The sequence below is a fragment of the Salminus brasiliensis genome, chromosome 3 (assembly GCF_030463535.1).
Source record: "Salminus brasiliensis chromosome 3, fSalBra1.hap2, whole genome shotgun sequence".
NCBI classification, from domain to species: Eukaryota; Metazoa; Chordata; class Actinopteri; order Characiformes; family Bryconidae; genus Salminus; species Salminus brasiliensis.
Window position 1 is genome coordinate 21,882,428 of NC_132880.1, and position 15,504 is coordinate 21,897,931.

At 39.1% G+C, this 15,504-nt stretch overlaps 1 protein-coding gene across 1 annotated transcript; it reads right to left on the reverse strand.

Annotated features, from left to right (window-relative positions):
- Positions 1 to 328: 328 nt before the first annotated feature.
- On the reverse strand, positions 329 to 13,641 carry lrrc71 (leucine rich repeat containing 71). The gene is made up of 17 exons (XM_072674668.1): positions 13,435 to 13,641; positions 12,011 to 12,049; positions 11,796 to 11,930; positions 11,319 to 11,432; positions 10,139 to 10,214; positions 9,961 to 10,035; positions 8,924 to 8,992; positions 8,315 to 8,474; positions 7,970 to 8,053; positions 7,718 to 7,792; positions 7,402 to 7,512; positions 6,749 to 6,836; positions 5,393 to 5,466; positions 5,182 to 5,205; positions 3,702 to 3,807; positions 3,534 to 3,622; positions 329 to 1,317 (listed from the first exon to the last, which is right to left on the reverse strand). The coding sequence occupies exons 1-17, from the start codon at positions 13,508 to 13,510 to the stop codon at positions 1,195 to 1,197; spliced, it is 1,518 nt and encodes a 505-aa protein (XP_072530769.1). The 5' UTR covers positions 13,511 to 13,641; the 3' UTR covers positions 329 to 1,194.
- Between the last annotated feature and the right edge of the window lie 1,863 nt (positions 13,642 to 15,504).

Below are 15,504 nucleotides of genomic sequence, written 5' to 3' on the forward strand. Positions count from 1 at the left end.
GGCTTCAAGTGGAAGAAGTCATTTAACTTTATCCTAAACCGAATGCTAATATGAAATATACAAACCACACACTAAAATGTTATAATAGGTCAGAGTTTTTACTGTACTGTAATATATCTGAAATCAATGCTATTAATAATAAATGTAATAAATGGGGCACTAGTTCTAATGGGTCAAAAAGTCTTACAATGAGTTACACGTTTAATGACTAACACTAAGGAGATGAAAGTAACAATAAAAAAAACAAATCTCTTTTTCTTAATATCTGGAAAGGAAATTTCATCACTCAGATTTCCTATTAGAACTGCTATGACAAGAAGTACAAGCGTGGGTAAATATATAGTTTAATAATATAGTCATTGCTAAACAGACCAAAAGCTTGAGCAAGGTCATATTGAAAATATGAAAAACACATAAACATAAATAAACCCATCTACTTTATGATCACACCAATCAGTAGTGCTACAGTATCTGAGAACACCTGCTTCATGTCACACGGAGAGAAAAGCAGAGTAAAACGAAGTATTTTTACATTTTTGAGATTGCCCTCGATGATTGAGAGGCCCAGCTGATCTTTGAGAGGCCCAGTGCCAGTCTTTGGTCAATTTTCCCAGGAATCACAGTGATTGAATGAGTGTATATCAAGTTTTTGTCCTATCTGCTGATGAGATGGTCTGACTGAGGTCAATAAAAAGAAAATCACCCAGGACAAATGCTGCATGCCCCTTAAAAACTAAATAAGAAGACCTCCAGTTCCCAACTCAAAGAGAAACTTGTGGTGCTGCACCTTGTAAGCAGTGTCCAATCACCTGGTCCTTAATAACAATAGGTCCTCCGTCCAGATGGGAGGTGTTTGGTGTGGCATTCTAATCTTGTCGTGTCCAGTAATAACTAGACATAATGTTTAAATCGAGTCATACAACACCATCTAACTGTTATAAGCACAATTACACTTTATTTATAACTAAACATGGCAGGTTTTACATATTTGGCGCACAAATAATGAATTACACATTTATTCAACATACCATCACACATACAAACCTCACAGGCTGTAAAGGGATACTGTAGAATTTCGTTTTTGGCATTGTTAACTGTTTATTATGTCAAATTGTGTCAAATCTGTGTTTTTCCAATGAACACTTAGCAATGCAATCTTAATCTTAATATTTTAATGTCATACACTCAGCAACACTAATATGCCTGTCCCTGCTCTTCATCCACCTGAACAGAGCTGGTTTTGTTAAGAGGATCCTTAAGAGACATAATTTCCAACATTTTCATGAAGGGCTCACAGTCCATGGGAAAGCGGTTTCTCTGCAAAAAATAATAATGATAATAAATGTCAGTGTTCAGATTAGCTTGTGAAGAAACCTACAACAGGAGTGTAGTAGAGATGGTAAACTGTCACCACACAGAACAAGGCAATTTAAACATTACAATATATAGCAGCAGCACCAGTGTTGCATAAAATCAATGTGGCAAACACTGCTAACGTTAACCTAGCCATGCGCCAACAAATGCATCATTTCAGATATACTGCTGTTAGCAGACCCTCTTATCCAGAGCAACTTATAAAAAGGCTTTACTGTTTACTCAGAAAATATATGTAGCTAGTTTGTACAGGCAAGGATCCACAAGATGCCTCTAAGCTTAGATACTGTAAAGGCCAGAATCCAGAAGATACCTCTAGGCCTAGATACTGTATAGGCTAGAATCCTAAACATACCTCAAAGTTTAGATACTGTATAGGCTAGGATCCAAAGGATACCTTAAAGTTTAGATACTGTATAAGCTAGGATCCAAAAGATACCTCTAAGCTTAGATACTGTATAGGCTAGGATCCAACAGATACCTCTAAGCTTAGATACTGTATAGACTAGGATCCTAAAGATACCTCTAAGCTTAGATACTGTATAGGCTATGATCCTAAAGATACCTCTAAGCTTAGATACTGTATAAGCTAGGATCCAAAAGATACCTCTAAACTTAGATACTGTATAGGCTAGGATCCTAAAGATACCTCTAAGCTTAGATACTGTATAAGCTAGGATCCAAAAGATACCTCTAAACTTAGATACTGTATAAACTAGGATCCAAAAGATACCTCTAAACTTAGATACTGTATAGGCTAGGATCCTAAAGATACCTCAAAGTTTAGATACTGTATAGGCTAGGATCCAAAAGATTCCTCTAAGCTTAGATACTGTATAGACTAGGATCCAACAGATACCTCAAAGTTTAGATACTGTATAGGCTAGGATCCAACAGATACCTCTAAGCTTAGATACTGTATAGGCTAGGATCCAACAGATACCTCTAAGCTTAGATACTGTATAGGCTAGGATCCTAAAGATACCTCTAAGCTTAGATACTGTATAGGCTAGGATCCAACAGATACCTCTAAGCTTAGATACTGTATAGACTAGGATCCTAAAGATACCTCTAAGCTTAGATACTGTATAGGCTATGATCCTAAAGATACCTCTAAGCTTAGATACTGTATAAGCTAGGATCCAAAAGATACCTCTAAACTTAGATACTGTATAGGCTAGGATCCTAAAGATACCTCAAAGTTTAGATACTGTATAGACTAGGATCCAAAAGATTCCTCTAAGCTTAGATACTGTATAAGCTAGGATCCAAAAGATTCCTCTAAGCTTAGATACTGTATAAGCTAGGATCCAAAAGATTCCTCTAAGCTTAGATACTGTATAAGCTAGGATCCAAAAGATTCCTCTAAGCTTAGACACTACTAAATTCAAAAGTCAGTGTGGAGACCACAATACTCAACACTACACTTAACCCAAGTACTCTTGAAAGAGGTCAGTCTGCATTTATAGACAGCGAGTGATTCTGCCGTTCGGACACCCAGAAGAACTTCGTTCCACCACTTCGGTGCCAGGACAGAAAAAAAGCCCAGATGCTTGTCTTGGATCATGTTGTGCAGTACTTAAAACTTGAGGGGCTCTTGGTACTGATCGATCTTTGAACACTGCTATCAAGTACGGAGGGGCTGGTCCGTTCTTTGTTTTATTAGGCCAGCATCAGGGGTTTAAAATATGTTTGTGAGGTTGGACAAGCCTGACAGAGGACTGACAAAACTGTGCTACCTACTGAGTTCTTTCTTTCCACCCAACGTAGTCATTTTTGTGTTCCCACCCACTAGCTGGGACTCTCCCTATCACACAATGCTACCAGTGCTGAGGGGGGGAAAGCTAACGTGTTGAAGCGAGACACAGCATCTTTTCGATCAGCTGCTAATGAAACATCCCTGAACAGCTTAACATATTCGTCTGAGAACACTACCAGAACTGCCAGTTCTGTTACATCAACTGTCAGCATAGACTATCACCCAGAGAAACCAAAACCAATTGCAATGCACCATTTGAAACTGGAAATTGAACATTGCGTAGCGGCTCTGAACAAACACATGAGTGTTTTATGTATGTCATTTGGCCGAATCCAGAAGCTGTTTGAGGTTGAAACATGGACAGGTTAATTGCAGAACACACAAGGAAAATGAACCTCACATTAAGGGACAGACGTAGGAGTCCTCCTTCACTTTGGCCACCCACAGACGACAAGAACTTCTGTAGTGACTGTTCTGTCAGTTTATTACCTGGATGAAAAGAAAAGGGATCTATCATTAATCTCAAAACACTCACAGACAGTTTTAGTACAAGCTCTGTATGACTGACCTGACAGATTGAGAGAGACAAGTACGGTGTTTCCTGGCTGAATTACTTTTCCCTCAGTGTGTCGTATGCCAGGATCTAGCAAAGGGCTTAGTGCTTCCTCTCCTGTCTTATACAAACAAATGTACAAGAACAGTTTATTTAAAAACAAAACAATACACAGTAAATATACAGTCTCTCTTCATGCCACTTGCATCTTATGCCCCTTTCTCTCTACAGTGTTTTACTGCAGGCCACTGCACTGTCCCAGCTTTCTCTAACAAGCACCAAGCCTTGAATGTTGGCAGTAGTGCAACAATGTGAATGTGAGTTTATACTACAACAATGTTAGTGGTATACACTGTATAGAAGTTTGAAAGTAGGCCAACATTCTACAACAGCAAAATGGGCAGAACCTTCTAATAATAGAGAACCTTCAAGAAAAGTGTCATCTAGGGGCAATATTTCAAGAACAGTGTGAATAAAGATGAACACTATAGAAATGGAACATTCCACAAGAAAGTAAAATGTTTAGAACATGGCATGTGAATGGGGGAGAGTTATAGGCCAGGATCCAGAAGATACCTCTAAGCTTAGATACTGTATAGGCTTGGATCCAAAATATACCTCTAAGCTTAGATACTATAAAGGCAAGGATCCAAAGGATACCTCAAAGTTTAGATACTGTATAGGCCAGGATCCAGAAGATACCTCTAAGCTTAGATTCTGTATAGGCTAGGATCCAAAGGATACCTCTAAGCTGAGATACCGTATAGGCTAGGATCCAAAAGATACCTCTAAGCTTAGATACTGTATAGGCTAGGATCCTAAAGATACCTCTAAGCTTAGATACTGTATAAGCTAGGATCCAAAAGATACCTCTAAGCTTAGATACTATAAAGGATCCAAAGAATACCTCAAAGTTTAGATACTGTATAAGCTAGGATCCAGAAGATACCTCTAAGCTTAGATACTTTATAGGCTAGGATCCAAAGGATTCCTCTAAGCTTAGACGCTACTAAATTCAAAAGTCTATACTATAGAAATGGTGCAGATGTACAGGAACATTCCACAAGAAAGTAAAATGTTTGGAACATGGCGTGTGAATGGGGGAGAGCTGTAAAGCAGTGTAAGAATGAAGGAGAACATTGCAGAACATTCTGAAACTGGGGAGAATGTTCTACAATCATGTCTTCAAGACTTTGAAACGGAGAACATCCTAGAACAGTCAGACATGGAGGAGAACATTCTTGAACTGTGTGAAAAGAAAGGAACAGACTGTAAAACAAGTTTCCAATAAAACAAAGGTTTTTGGAACACCAAACCAACGTTTGAATTTGTTTTGGGGAACCGGGGGTGGAGGGAACAGGGCGCTCTGGGCCTCTGCTGTTCAATTAAGATTCCTAATCTTTGGCAACTGTGGATCCCAATGAACTTCTTGTTCAGTTCTAGTTTTCTAGTGAATTTTTAAATAAGAGAAAACAGCAGGCAGAGATGAACACACCTTCTGTGCAAAGTTGCTTTTGTCCTGTTGGGATGTCCGTAGTGCATAAAACACATAACAACAAAGAACATTAGCTTTAAAAAAACAGACCTTAAGCTTTGTGATTTGTGATTGTTGAGCTTGTGTGGGTGATAAAAGTTACAGGGGAAATATATATTTATTAGAATTCATGAATTTTTTCTCTAGTCAACCTTCCCTTTTGCTATCTTACATCTTGCTCTGATCCTGACAGGGGCTTTTCCTTCCCTCCAGACTTTCCTCCTCGACCACGTGGCACCTTTGTTTCTGTAAATGAGATCAATATCGAACAAATTAGCAAGTAGCGTTAGCAAGTAGCGTAAGTAAGTAGCAAGTAAGTAGCGATTACTGTATGGATGTGGACTTGATTTTATAGACCTGTTATGGCTGAAATATATGTGTATGTATATACACTGCTGAAGGTTTTGGCATCCCTGGTCAAAAGGTCTGTTACTGTGAACAGTTAAGCATGTAAAAAGATGACCTCAACAGCATAAAATTAAAGATGACCGGTCTCTTTGAAATTTTAAGCAAGACTACTTTTTAATTTCCATCTTTTACAATTTCAGAATACCAAAAAAAGAAAAACATTTTGGCATCCTGCATGGTCAAGACTTTGTAACACCTGTGCCATTGTAATACAAGCCCAAAGCATAACTGATCTACCTCAGTTCTTTTCGTAAAAGTTTGCACCATTTTTTCTCTTTATATACCAGGGCCACCCAAATGTTTATATATATATATATATATATATATATATATATATATACAAAAAGTGGGGGCACCTCTGGTCAAAACTTCCATAAATAGTGTGTAAAAGTGTAAGATAAGTGTATTGTAAATAGATAAGATGATTACAGGTAGTCATAGGATATCTTGGTGGCCTTCCTCACAGTCATAGGTGACTTGGCGGTCTCCTTCTTACACAATCACTTCTTACTCAGTATGCGAGGATGGCCTGCTCTGAATATTTATGCAGTCAATTATTTTACAGTGTATATTTTCATTTAATTGATATTGTAGAAATATGTTTTCACTTTGACATAAAATAGTTTTTTCATAAGTTATTGTCAGAGAAGCCAAATTATATTGATCATGATTCCAGTCGATGACTGACATGTCCACAAAAGATAAAAGAAGCTAGGATCTGTGTAGGCCTACGTTTGCACTGGGGCGATATTTTATATGAAAAGTGCTCTAATTTCTACATGTTAAATAAGTAAAATGTAGAAATGAATACCCATTCAGGACGTGCACTTTAACAGCATGCTAACTGCTTAAATAAAAAGAAAGAATCCATCATTCCAGAGAACACAGTTCCACTGCTCCACAGCTCAATACTGGTGGGCTTTAAAACCCCTCTAGCCAAACGCCTGGCATTAGGCATGGTGCCAGTAGGTTCACGTTTATCTGCTCCAGAGTGTCCTATTCTTTTTGGCAATGTTTCTTTACAGAGACTGGACAAGCTGTGTTTTACCTGTGTTAGCTATGTGTGCAATTTCTGAGATGCTGTGAAACTGTACCAGACACAACATGGTAGTCTTATTACCTTTCTTGGCCAGCTTGGGCTCCTCTTTCTTTCCTGCAGCGGCCACTGTCTGACTTGCTGCTGGCTTCTCTTCCTGTTTGGGAGCATCCTGCAAAGAAATCCAAACTTAAGAAAGTCCAAACCTACATTCCATTAAAGTCATAACTGGGTCAGTTAAAGCTCCAATTGGGTACAATACACTGCATGTCCAAATGTTTGTTAACACCCCTTCTAATGAATGCATTCAGCTACTTTAAGTTGCACCCAGTAATGATTTGCACAGATGTGGAAAGGCACACACACAGTTTGTCCAGTACCAGAAGAGAAGTACTGCCAACAGAATTGGACTTATGGACATGAACCTATTGGCTAAAGGTTTCTTAATTGGACATGAACCTATTGGCATCATGCCTAATCCCAGGCATGGGCTAGAGGGGTATACAAACCCCCATCATTGAACTGTGGAGCAGTGGAACTGTGTTCTCTGCAATGATGGTGCTCCATCCAATACTTTTGGCATGAACTGAGGAGTTGGAGATGAGGTGGTATGGTGATCATATAACACCCAAATATCCCAGATGTGACCTGATGGCTCAGACAAAATTATCTGTCGGAACAGGCCAGTGAGGATAATGGCAAAGAAAGATAGAGAGCACGAGATAAAGAGTCTGTACCTTTTTCTTAGAGGTGCTTTTGGATCCTTTACTGATGTGCTCGATTGATGAGCTGCTAGGGACGGACAGAGAGCCCTCACATTTAGAGTCTGCAGCAACTACCTGAGATGGCTAAAAAAGGAGAGAGAGGGTGGGATAAGAGAATGTGGTGAAGGAAAGATAAAGAAAGAAAGGTACAGGTTTGTGCAGACAAATAGCAGAACAAACCTGGTTATGAATTTGCCAATATAAAACACTGATGTGTTCAGAAATGTGATGCAGAGAAAGACCCTTACAAACCACACATAGGAAACAATTCTGCCATTCGATTCCTCACCGATTGGTCCCTACTGATTAATTGCCTCCTTCTCTCAACAATCTCTTCATGTGTCAAGTCAAAAGGGCCAAGCACCTACACAGAATAACAAAGGGACTTGGTGGCTTGATTAGAATGGACTATTTTTAATATGGAATGTTGACAGTACTTCCTAAAAAAAATCTGTTACCACCAAGTTATCAGCATCATCAGCTGTCTGTTGACCTACTAAGGTCAATCATATTGCCATAAGGGATACCTCATAAGATGTACCTCAGCCAGACAGCTTGCCCCTGCATCTCCTATATGATTGTTGGCTAGGGAAAGACACAACAAAGAGCGGTTGAGACGCAGCCCCTATAAAGAAAGATAAGTAAACAGGAGAGAAGGACAGGTTAGTAATTAGAAGACACATATAAACTACTAGATGCTTGCAAAAGAGGAAACGACATTAGTTTAGGAAAAGAAGACATTAGTTTAGTGGCACAAAGTATTGCTCAAATACTAAACTTCTCAGAAGAAATAATATGAAATAAAAATATGGGAAGAAATAGTAAAAATAGGGATAGACGTGCTGTCGCTGTATTGCATTCTACAGAATTCTGTCAGTGTCAACACCTGTGCAATATAAATGGCTCCTCTATCACCAATAGAGTTGAAGGCCATGTTGAGTGTCAGAAGAGTCTTGTTGGCAGAGTGAGCTGTGGACAGAGCTGAACCAATTAAACGTGCTCCCTCCTCTCCAATATGGTTGTTTCGTAATGACAGATGAGCTACCCTATCAGAACAGCAGAAAACAGTGTGTGTGAGGGTTTTCGTTTTTACATGACGGTATTCCAACCTCTCATTCCAACATATATATAATCTGAATTTTAAATGTTATTACGTTATATACTATATAAAGTAAGTATTGTATATATTTTATATTTATAAAATAATATGCTATTATAACTATACACTACTTTCATGTTACTACACAGTGATACCAGTTACTAAAATATAGCCTACTGCATATGTAGCAACTGAAGCATTTGACCCCAAACTACATAATAGGTCTATACCTGTATACAGTGGCATGCAAAATTATTGGCAAAAGCCAACACTGTTCTACTGTGCAACAGCACCTGCATTAATATGATCTTTAGAAGAAAGCCTTTCCTTTGTCCTTTACAAATGTCAAGTACTGGAATGGACCAATCTTGCTTTGGGCTTGTGTTGGACACTTACATACTGTCCTCTCCCATGAGGATATGATAACTCTCCTCTGGAAGTGGGTTTCCCTCCAAAATGACTGTCCTAACGCAGACAAAGCAAGAACAGAGAAGAGGTGAAGAGTGTTTTTCTCTCCTCTACATTTAAAGGTGCACATATTTGTCGATGTGAACACACACACACACACACAGGTGGGCAGCCAACTCCAGCGCCCAGGGAGCAGAGAGGGTAAAGGGCCTTGCTCAAGGGCCCAACAGTGGCAGCTTGCCGAGCCCGGGAATCGAACCCACAACCCTGTTATCGATATCCTGGCACTCTAACCGCTGAGCCACCACTGCCCCATAAGGCAAAGGCACCAGTAATATAACAATAACTTCAGTCTTCAGGCCATTCCTTTTTTATTGACAATGATTAGAACTAAAATATAACCAGTAAACCTAAGGTATAAGGCCTTTAGTCAAGCTTAAGCCAGCAAAGTTTATGATTTTCTGCTGATTTTAATTTCTTTTATTTTAGGCTATTATTTGGGCAATGGGTGGGTATTTTGAGGCATCCAGGATTTACAGATTTTTACATGTAAAGAAGATTCTTGAGCAGAACTTTGGTAACTTTTAATCTTAAGAATTTACAGAAATGCATGTGCATGTTGGAGAAGCCTACTGTATGTAGCATAGACTGGACTGGGGGGTTGACCCCTTCCCAGAAAAGAACCTAACTGTTAATTCCACCTACTTCTGTAAAGTTGTTAACCTGTAAGCTGCCCTGGATAAGGGTGTCCGCCAACTGCTGTATATGTAAAGCTGTCAAAAGTCAAGTTGTCAGGTATGAACAACCTAGCTTTTAACAAGTAAACATCTGACTGTAGTTGTATGCAAGATGAAAAATATACTAAATAAATGAATTATTCTATTTAAAGACCTCTTGTCTATTAAGATCAAGATTAGATTTAGACTGGTTTGGTTTTCACAGTTCTGAAAAAGTGCATCTCATGAATGTAAAAATGTCAATGACTATCAATAAAGCAACAAATGAAGGCCTACACAATCAGTTACCGGAGGTTGGAGCACATGGAAATTGTGCTTCCCAAGGAGGTCAAAACACTATCAGTCAGTCCAGCCCGCCACATCCTGTAAAATATGCCACCATACAGTTCATCATATGCTTAACTTGAGCAACATTGTAGCTTAAATACTGTTTCACGCCAACATAATAAGCAGTTCAACCACTCACTTTAGACTCTGTAGATTGCTCAGGGATGGTAATGTCTTATTCAGCACCTGAGCCATCACCTCATCCACCCTCCAACCTAGACAGTAACAAATCACATCAAACTCTTTTAGGGTCTAACAAGCAATTTCGAGCAACTTGACGGGTTAAATGTGCTCTGTGTAGAATCTGTACACAGTGCATTTTCATGAAATTGAAAATTGAGTGCATTTTCACTGAAATTATATGAATCTGCTGAGTCACTGCTCTTTGGTTACAGTTTGCTATCCACTGTTATTAAAACGTACTTGCCATGATTTCATAAAATAACATTTAAATTGCCAGAGATTACAAGATTTTAGTTGTGTTGGCATTTTTCATACTCTTCTGGCTGTATAAAATGACCTGGTATGTTTTTATTTTGTTTGCCTACTAAGTTTCTGCTTAAGTCTCTTCCTGGCGGATCTAATCTAGGTTGTTCATGTTGATTTGGACTGGACTATTGTGGAACACCATGTTCAGACCATGGTACATCTTCTCGTATAGCTTGAGGTCATTGTTCAGCCTTGTTTCTGTTGTTCGACTAGACTTCGCTTTCGTCTCATTCTTTGGATTAGGTAAGGTTTCTCCCGATTTTCAGCTTGAAGCTGGTTATTTTACAGTATCTCCCTGTTTTTTCACCGTCCATCCCTCACTTTAACCAGGTGCCCAGTCCCCGCTGAGAAAAGGCACTATATGGACAAAAGTACGGGGACACCTGCTCATTCACTGTTTCTTCTGAAATCAACAAGAAATCAAGAAGAGGGAAGGCTTCCAAAAGATTTTGGAGCATTGCAGTGAGGATTTGTTTGCTTTTAGCAACTCATCCCCAACTCATCCCAAATGTATTAGATGGAGCACTGTCATTCCAGAGCTGCACCACAGCTCAATGCTGGGGGCTTTATACCCCACTAGCCCATGCCTGACATTAGCATATATAGTGCATGATGCTACCATGCCCTTACTTTCCTGTTGGGATGGTTGCAACTCTTGCAGCTGATTTTTAAAAATGATTTGCTGGACTAAAGCCTGGGTAGGTAAATCCTACCCAAATTAATCAAATAAATAAATAAAATTAATATCATCTGTGTAAGCAGCAGAACCCAGGAATTCAAATATACAATGCTATTGTGCAAATGTACGCTGTTGAATTTATCCATCTTACCAGATATGATGATTTTCTTTGCACTCCGAGTGTCTTCATTCTCCATCTCTACCTGAAGGCAGGGATTAGGACACCAAGTTGTCTTTGAGCCTCCAGATGAGATTTGGCCATCCTCTAAACAGATAAGTGGACTGTCGTTTAAATGTAAGCACAAACATTAAACCAATACATTGCCATAAGACATGTCTATAAGGCATGAAATATGCAGAAATGGTTTCGCAATATAGAATGGAATGTGGAAATAATTATGCAAATATGTCAATATCCAATGTGTCCAGCACCAGTGTTTTTATTGACTCTCAGTGAACTGTGGATCACGGTGAGCTGCTGCCATATAGCAACAATTATGGCTATGTAATTCATTTTTTTATATAAAATCTAAACTGGCTTCATGTTTTAGTTTAAACAATACAGCAGCAACATGCAGGTAAGAGTCAACATATTAATGATGAATTAATCTATACCCAAAAGATATACCTGTTTCTCCGCTGTCTGTAGCAGGTGATGCTACTATTGGCTGCTTGAGCTTCACAGAAGGAATTTCCCTTGTGCCAAGCAAAGCACACAGCTCTGGGAAGTCCATCTCTAAGTTTCCAGAGCACTGGTAGTCCTCTTTAAACACAGACCAGAAAAGTCAGACGAGGCTTGAACAACACAAGTTCCTAGATGTTGCAGGTAGAAAATAAACCTACCTACGCTTTGGGCTGGGCCTTTGTCCTGTACATTCAGTCCTAAATGACAGGTAAGTAACATATAGTAAGAGGCCTCTGTTACATATGCAAAACAGCAAATAACAGGGAAGTTCAGCGTGCATAACTATTCACCCCCCCAAAGTCAGTACTTTGCAGAGCCACCTTTTGCAGAAATCACAGCTGAAAGTAGCTTTGCATAAGTCTCTATGAGCTTGCCACAGTTAGATGGTTTCCATTCCAATTAATTCACACGTTTCCCCTTAAACCACTCGAGTGTTGATTTAGCAGTATGCCTTGGGTCATTGTCCTGTAGGAAGGTGAACCTCTGTCCCAGTCTTAAATCTTTGACAGACGTTTTGGTCAAGAATGTCCCTGTATTTAGCGCCATCCATCTTCCCCTTGACTCGGACCAGTATTTGGTCTCCGTGCTCCCTCTCTGATTAATGCCCTCCTTGCCCAGTCTGAGAGTGTTGGTGGGTAGCTCTCTCTTGGCAGGTTTGTTGTAGTACCATGTTCTTTCCATTTGATGATAATGGACTTGATGGTGCTCCAGGGGATCATCAGAGATTTGGATCTTTTTGTATAACCCAACCCTGACTCGTACTTCTCTACAACCTGGTTTCTGACTTGTTTGGAGATCTCCTTGGTCTTCATGGTGTTGTTTGGTTAATGGTGTTCTTGCTTAAGGGTGTTGCAGCCTCTGGGGTCTTTTAGAAAAGGTGTTTTATATATTATATATATTGACAGATAAATAAATATTTATATATATTGACAGATCATGTGACCCTTAGATTGCACACAGATGGACTTTATTTTACTATAAATGCAACTTCTGAAGGTAGTTGGTTGTGGCAGAACCTTTTAGGAGCTTCAAAGCAAAGGGGATAAATATATATGCACATGCCAATTTTATTCTTTCTATATATTTTTCTAATTTCACTTCACCAACTTAGACTGTTTTATGGAGATGCATCACATAGAATCAGATCCTTAAAACAACAACGATCATACTTTTGCAAGGCACTGTATGAAAACTTGCTAATCATCTATTATAGGATATGAGAAATACGCATTTGAGGTGTGGGCCTGGAGATGAACTAGCTACACCCTTTAAAAAGAATATTAAAATTAAAATCATTTTTTTAATTAAAATTAAAATCATAGAGACAAATCATAAATCATTTGTTTTAAAAAAAGAAATATCCTTTAATTAAATCATAATTTTGTCGTTGGCTCTTAATATCCCAACGTCATTGGCAGAACTGCATTTTATCATCAATATGATTGGATTTTGTATTATTTTTGTGTGATTTTGTACTTATTTAATGCTTATTAAAAAATTAAAGTCTGTTACTTTCGACTGTAGCTTTATCTATCTAGCTTTTTCTTTAGCAAATAGCTCAGTTGTTGAAATTTGAACGAACCATCAGCCTTGGGCGCATCGTCCTCCTCTCCAGAGCCTCTCCTCTCTCTGCTCACCTTCTCTGATCGTTTTTTCATTTTTTACTGCTATAACTGTGTAGCTAGGCTAGTTTAGTGGGTCTTAAGCTGGTACTCGGACTCAGCTAGCTAGAGCTAGAGCTAGAGCTAGAGCTAGAGCTAGAGCTAGAGCTAGCTAACAGGTTAGTGATCTCCAGGTCGGTCACAGCGGTTTGTTGATACGGTTACTGTGGTTACCGGGCTTGGCGCCCCCTCCTGTCTCCATGAGTAAACACAGCCCAGAAGAAAGGGCCCCTCACTCTGAATATGGTCCTCAGGAATGAGGCAGTACAATTAGGCATCGGCTTATTAGCGAACTGGAGCTTCTGAAGAAAAGTAAGAACCTTATAATCTTTCAATAAAATTCACAAAATATGAAGAACAACCACCAGATTAAAAAAAAAATACATCTATAAAAAGGGTTTGAAGCGTTATTAAACGTTTTTGGACTAAAATATAATCACATTTTTCCTTCTCCTGTAAAGTCCCCATTTTGGAGATAGCTACATGTTTTTATTGGACAGCGACGACATGCTGGATAAAACGAGTTACGGTCCGTAAAGAAGCCATTTGTTAAAATTGACTACTTATTTTATAAATAAATTGGCCAAACCAAAACAATAATTTAACATAGTTCTGTTAGACTGATCCTAAAAATGGTGGGAATAAACTTTAAACATTAAACTTATAATGAAATTATCATTTCAGATGGGTGCTAGCTAGAGGTGGCAGTCATTGGAAGTGTTTGGGCGTAGTGATACACACCAGGCCCCTCAGAGGCCGAGCGAGAGCCTTTAGACAACCCCAGACCCGTGGAGCTGTGCTGCTGCCTGCTGGGCCACCATGCCGGCACTGTTATAGTGATGTGATTATCTGGGCTCTCATTCAGTGCGGCATGTTTGCCAGATGTGGTGTGGGATTAAAGGAGCATTAGTCAACGTTCAACTTCTTTTTCTTACCATATCAAAATATTAAATAATGTAGAATATAGTAAAAAATATATATATATAAAAAAAAGTATTTAAGCAACGGCATCAACAGTGTATGACGTGGCTGAGAAAACCTGTGCTGTGGCCTTTTATGGCTTGATGGCACATTTTCGTGTGTACACTGATCGTCTCATGGTCAACATGGTCAACGCCCCTGTATGTTGCTGTGCTCCTCCTAACCTCCTGTATTTTCCCTCCTTTCTGTTTCTCTCTCTCTCTCTCTCTCTCTCTCTCTCTCTCTCTCTCTCTCTCTTTCCCATGTATTGAGATGCCCAGTTCCAGCTGTTCCATCCGGGTACCGCCTGATCTGGCTCTCCTCTACCCTGCTGCCCGCTGTCCTGCTCTGGGGCCTCGCACTGACTCACCCTCACCTCACTGCATGACCACGCTTCTGACTGTTTACCTGCAATGCGCTTTCACCTTCACTCACGTTTCTGTCTTGGCATGGCTTGATGGCACATTTGCCATATTCTCTTAATTAATAATAGTAATAATTAATTAATTAATTAAAATAATATTAATAATAAACAAATAAATAAAAATGCATTATATATACATTTGAACTAAATGAATTTAAACATGATTTAACATTAAAAGTGATTTTGCAAAATGACCAATATCACTAGAGCTAGCTAGAGTTAGCTAGCTAGCTACCTTCTGGACAGGCATGTAAACGCTGCAACTCTATAATGCTGTATATATATAGGGAAAGGAATTGAGTCGATCTAGACTTTTTACCAAAATGAAAGCTTTGGGTGAACATCCTTCAGAGAAATGCAGAGAGCTAGCTAGCTATGCTAGCTAATTATGAGCAGCTCAGCTAATGATGCTAACTAGACAACACGGGTAGCTAGTGGCTGATCAAACTCATGGTAGCTCATTACAAAGAAAGTAGCATTTACATACATTTGACTAATAACTACTTTTACAATTTCAGCAAAAAAAAAGAAGCTAGCTGAAAGTCGTAGTGGGCGGAATCACATATGTGGGTAAAATGCGAAAACCATGAGATCCCTCAGATTCGGC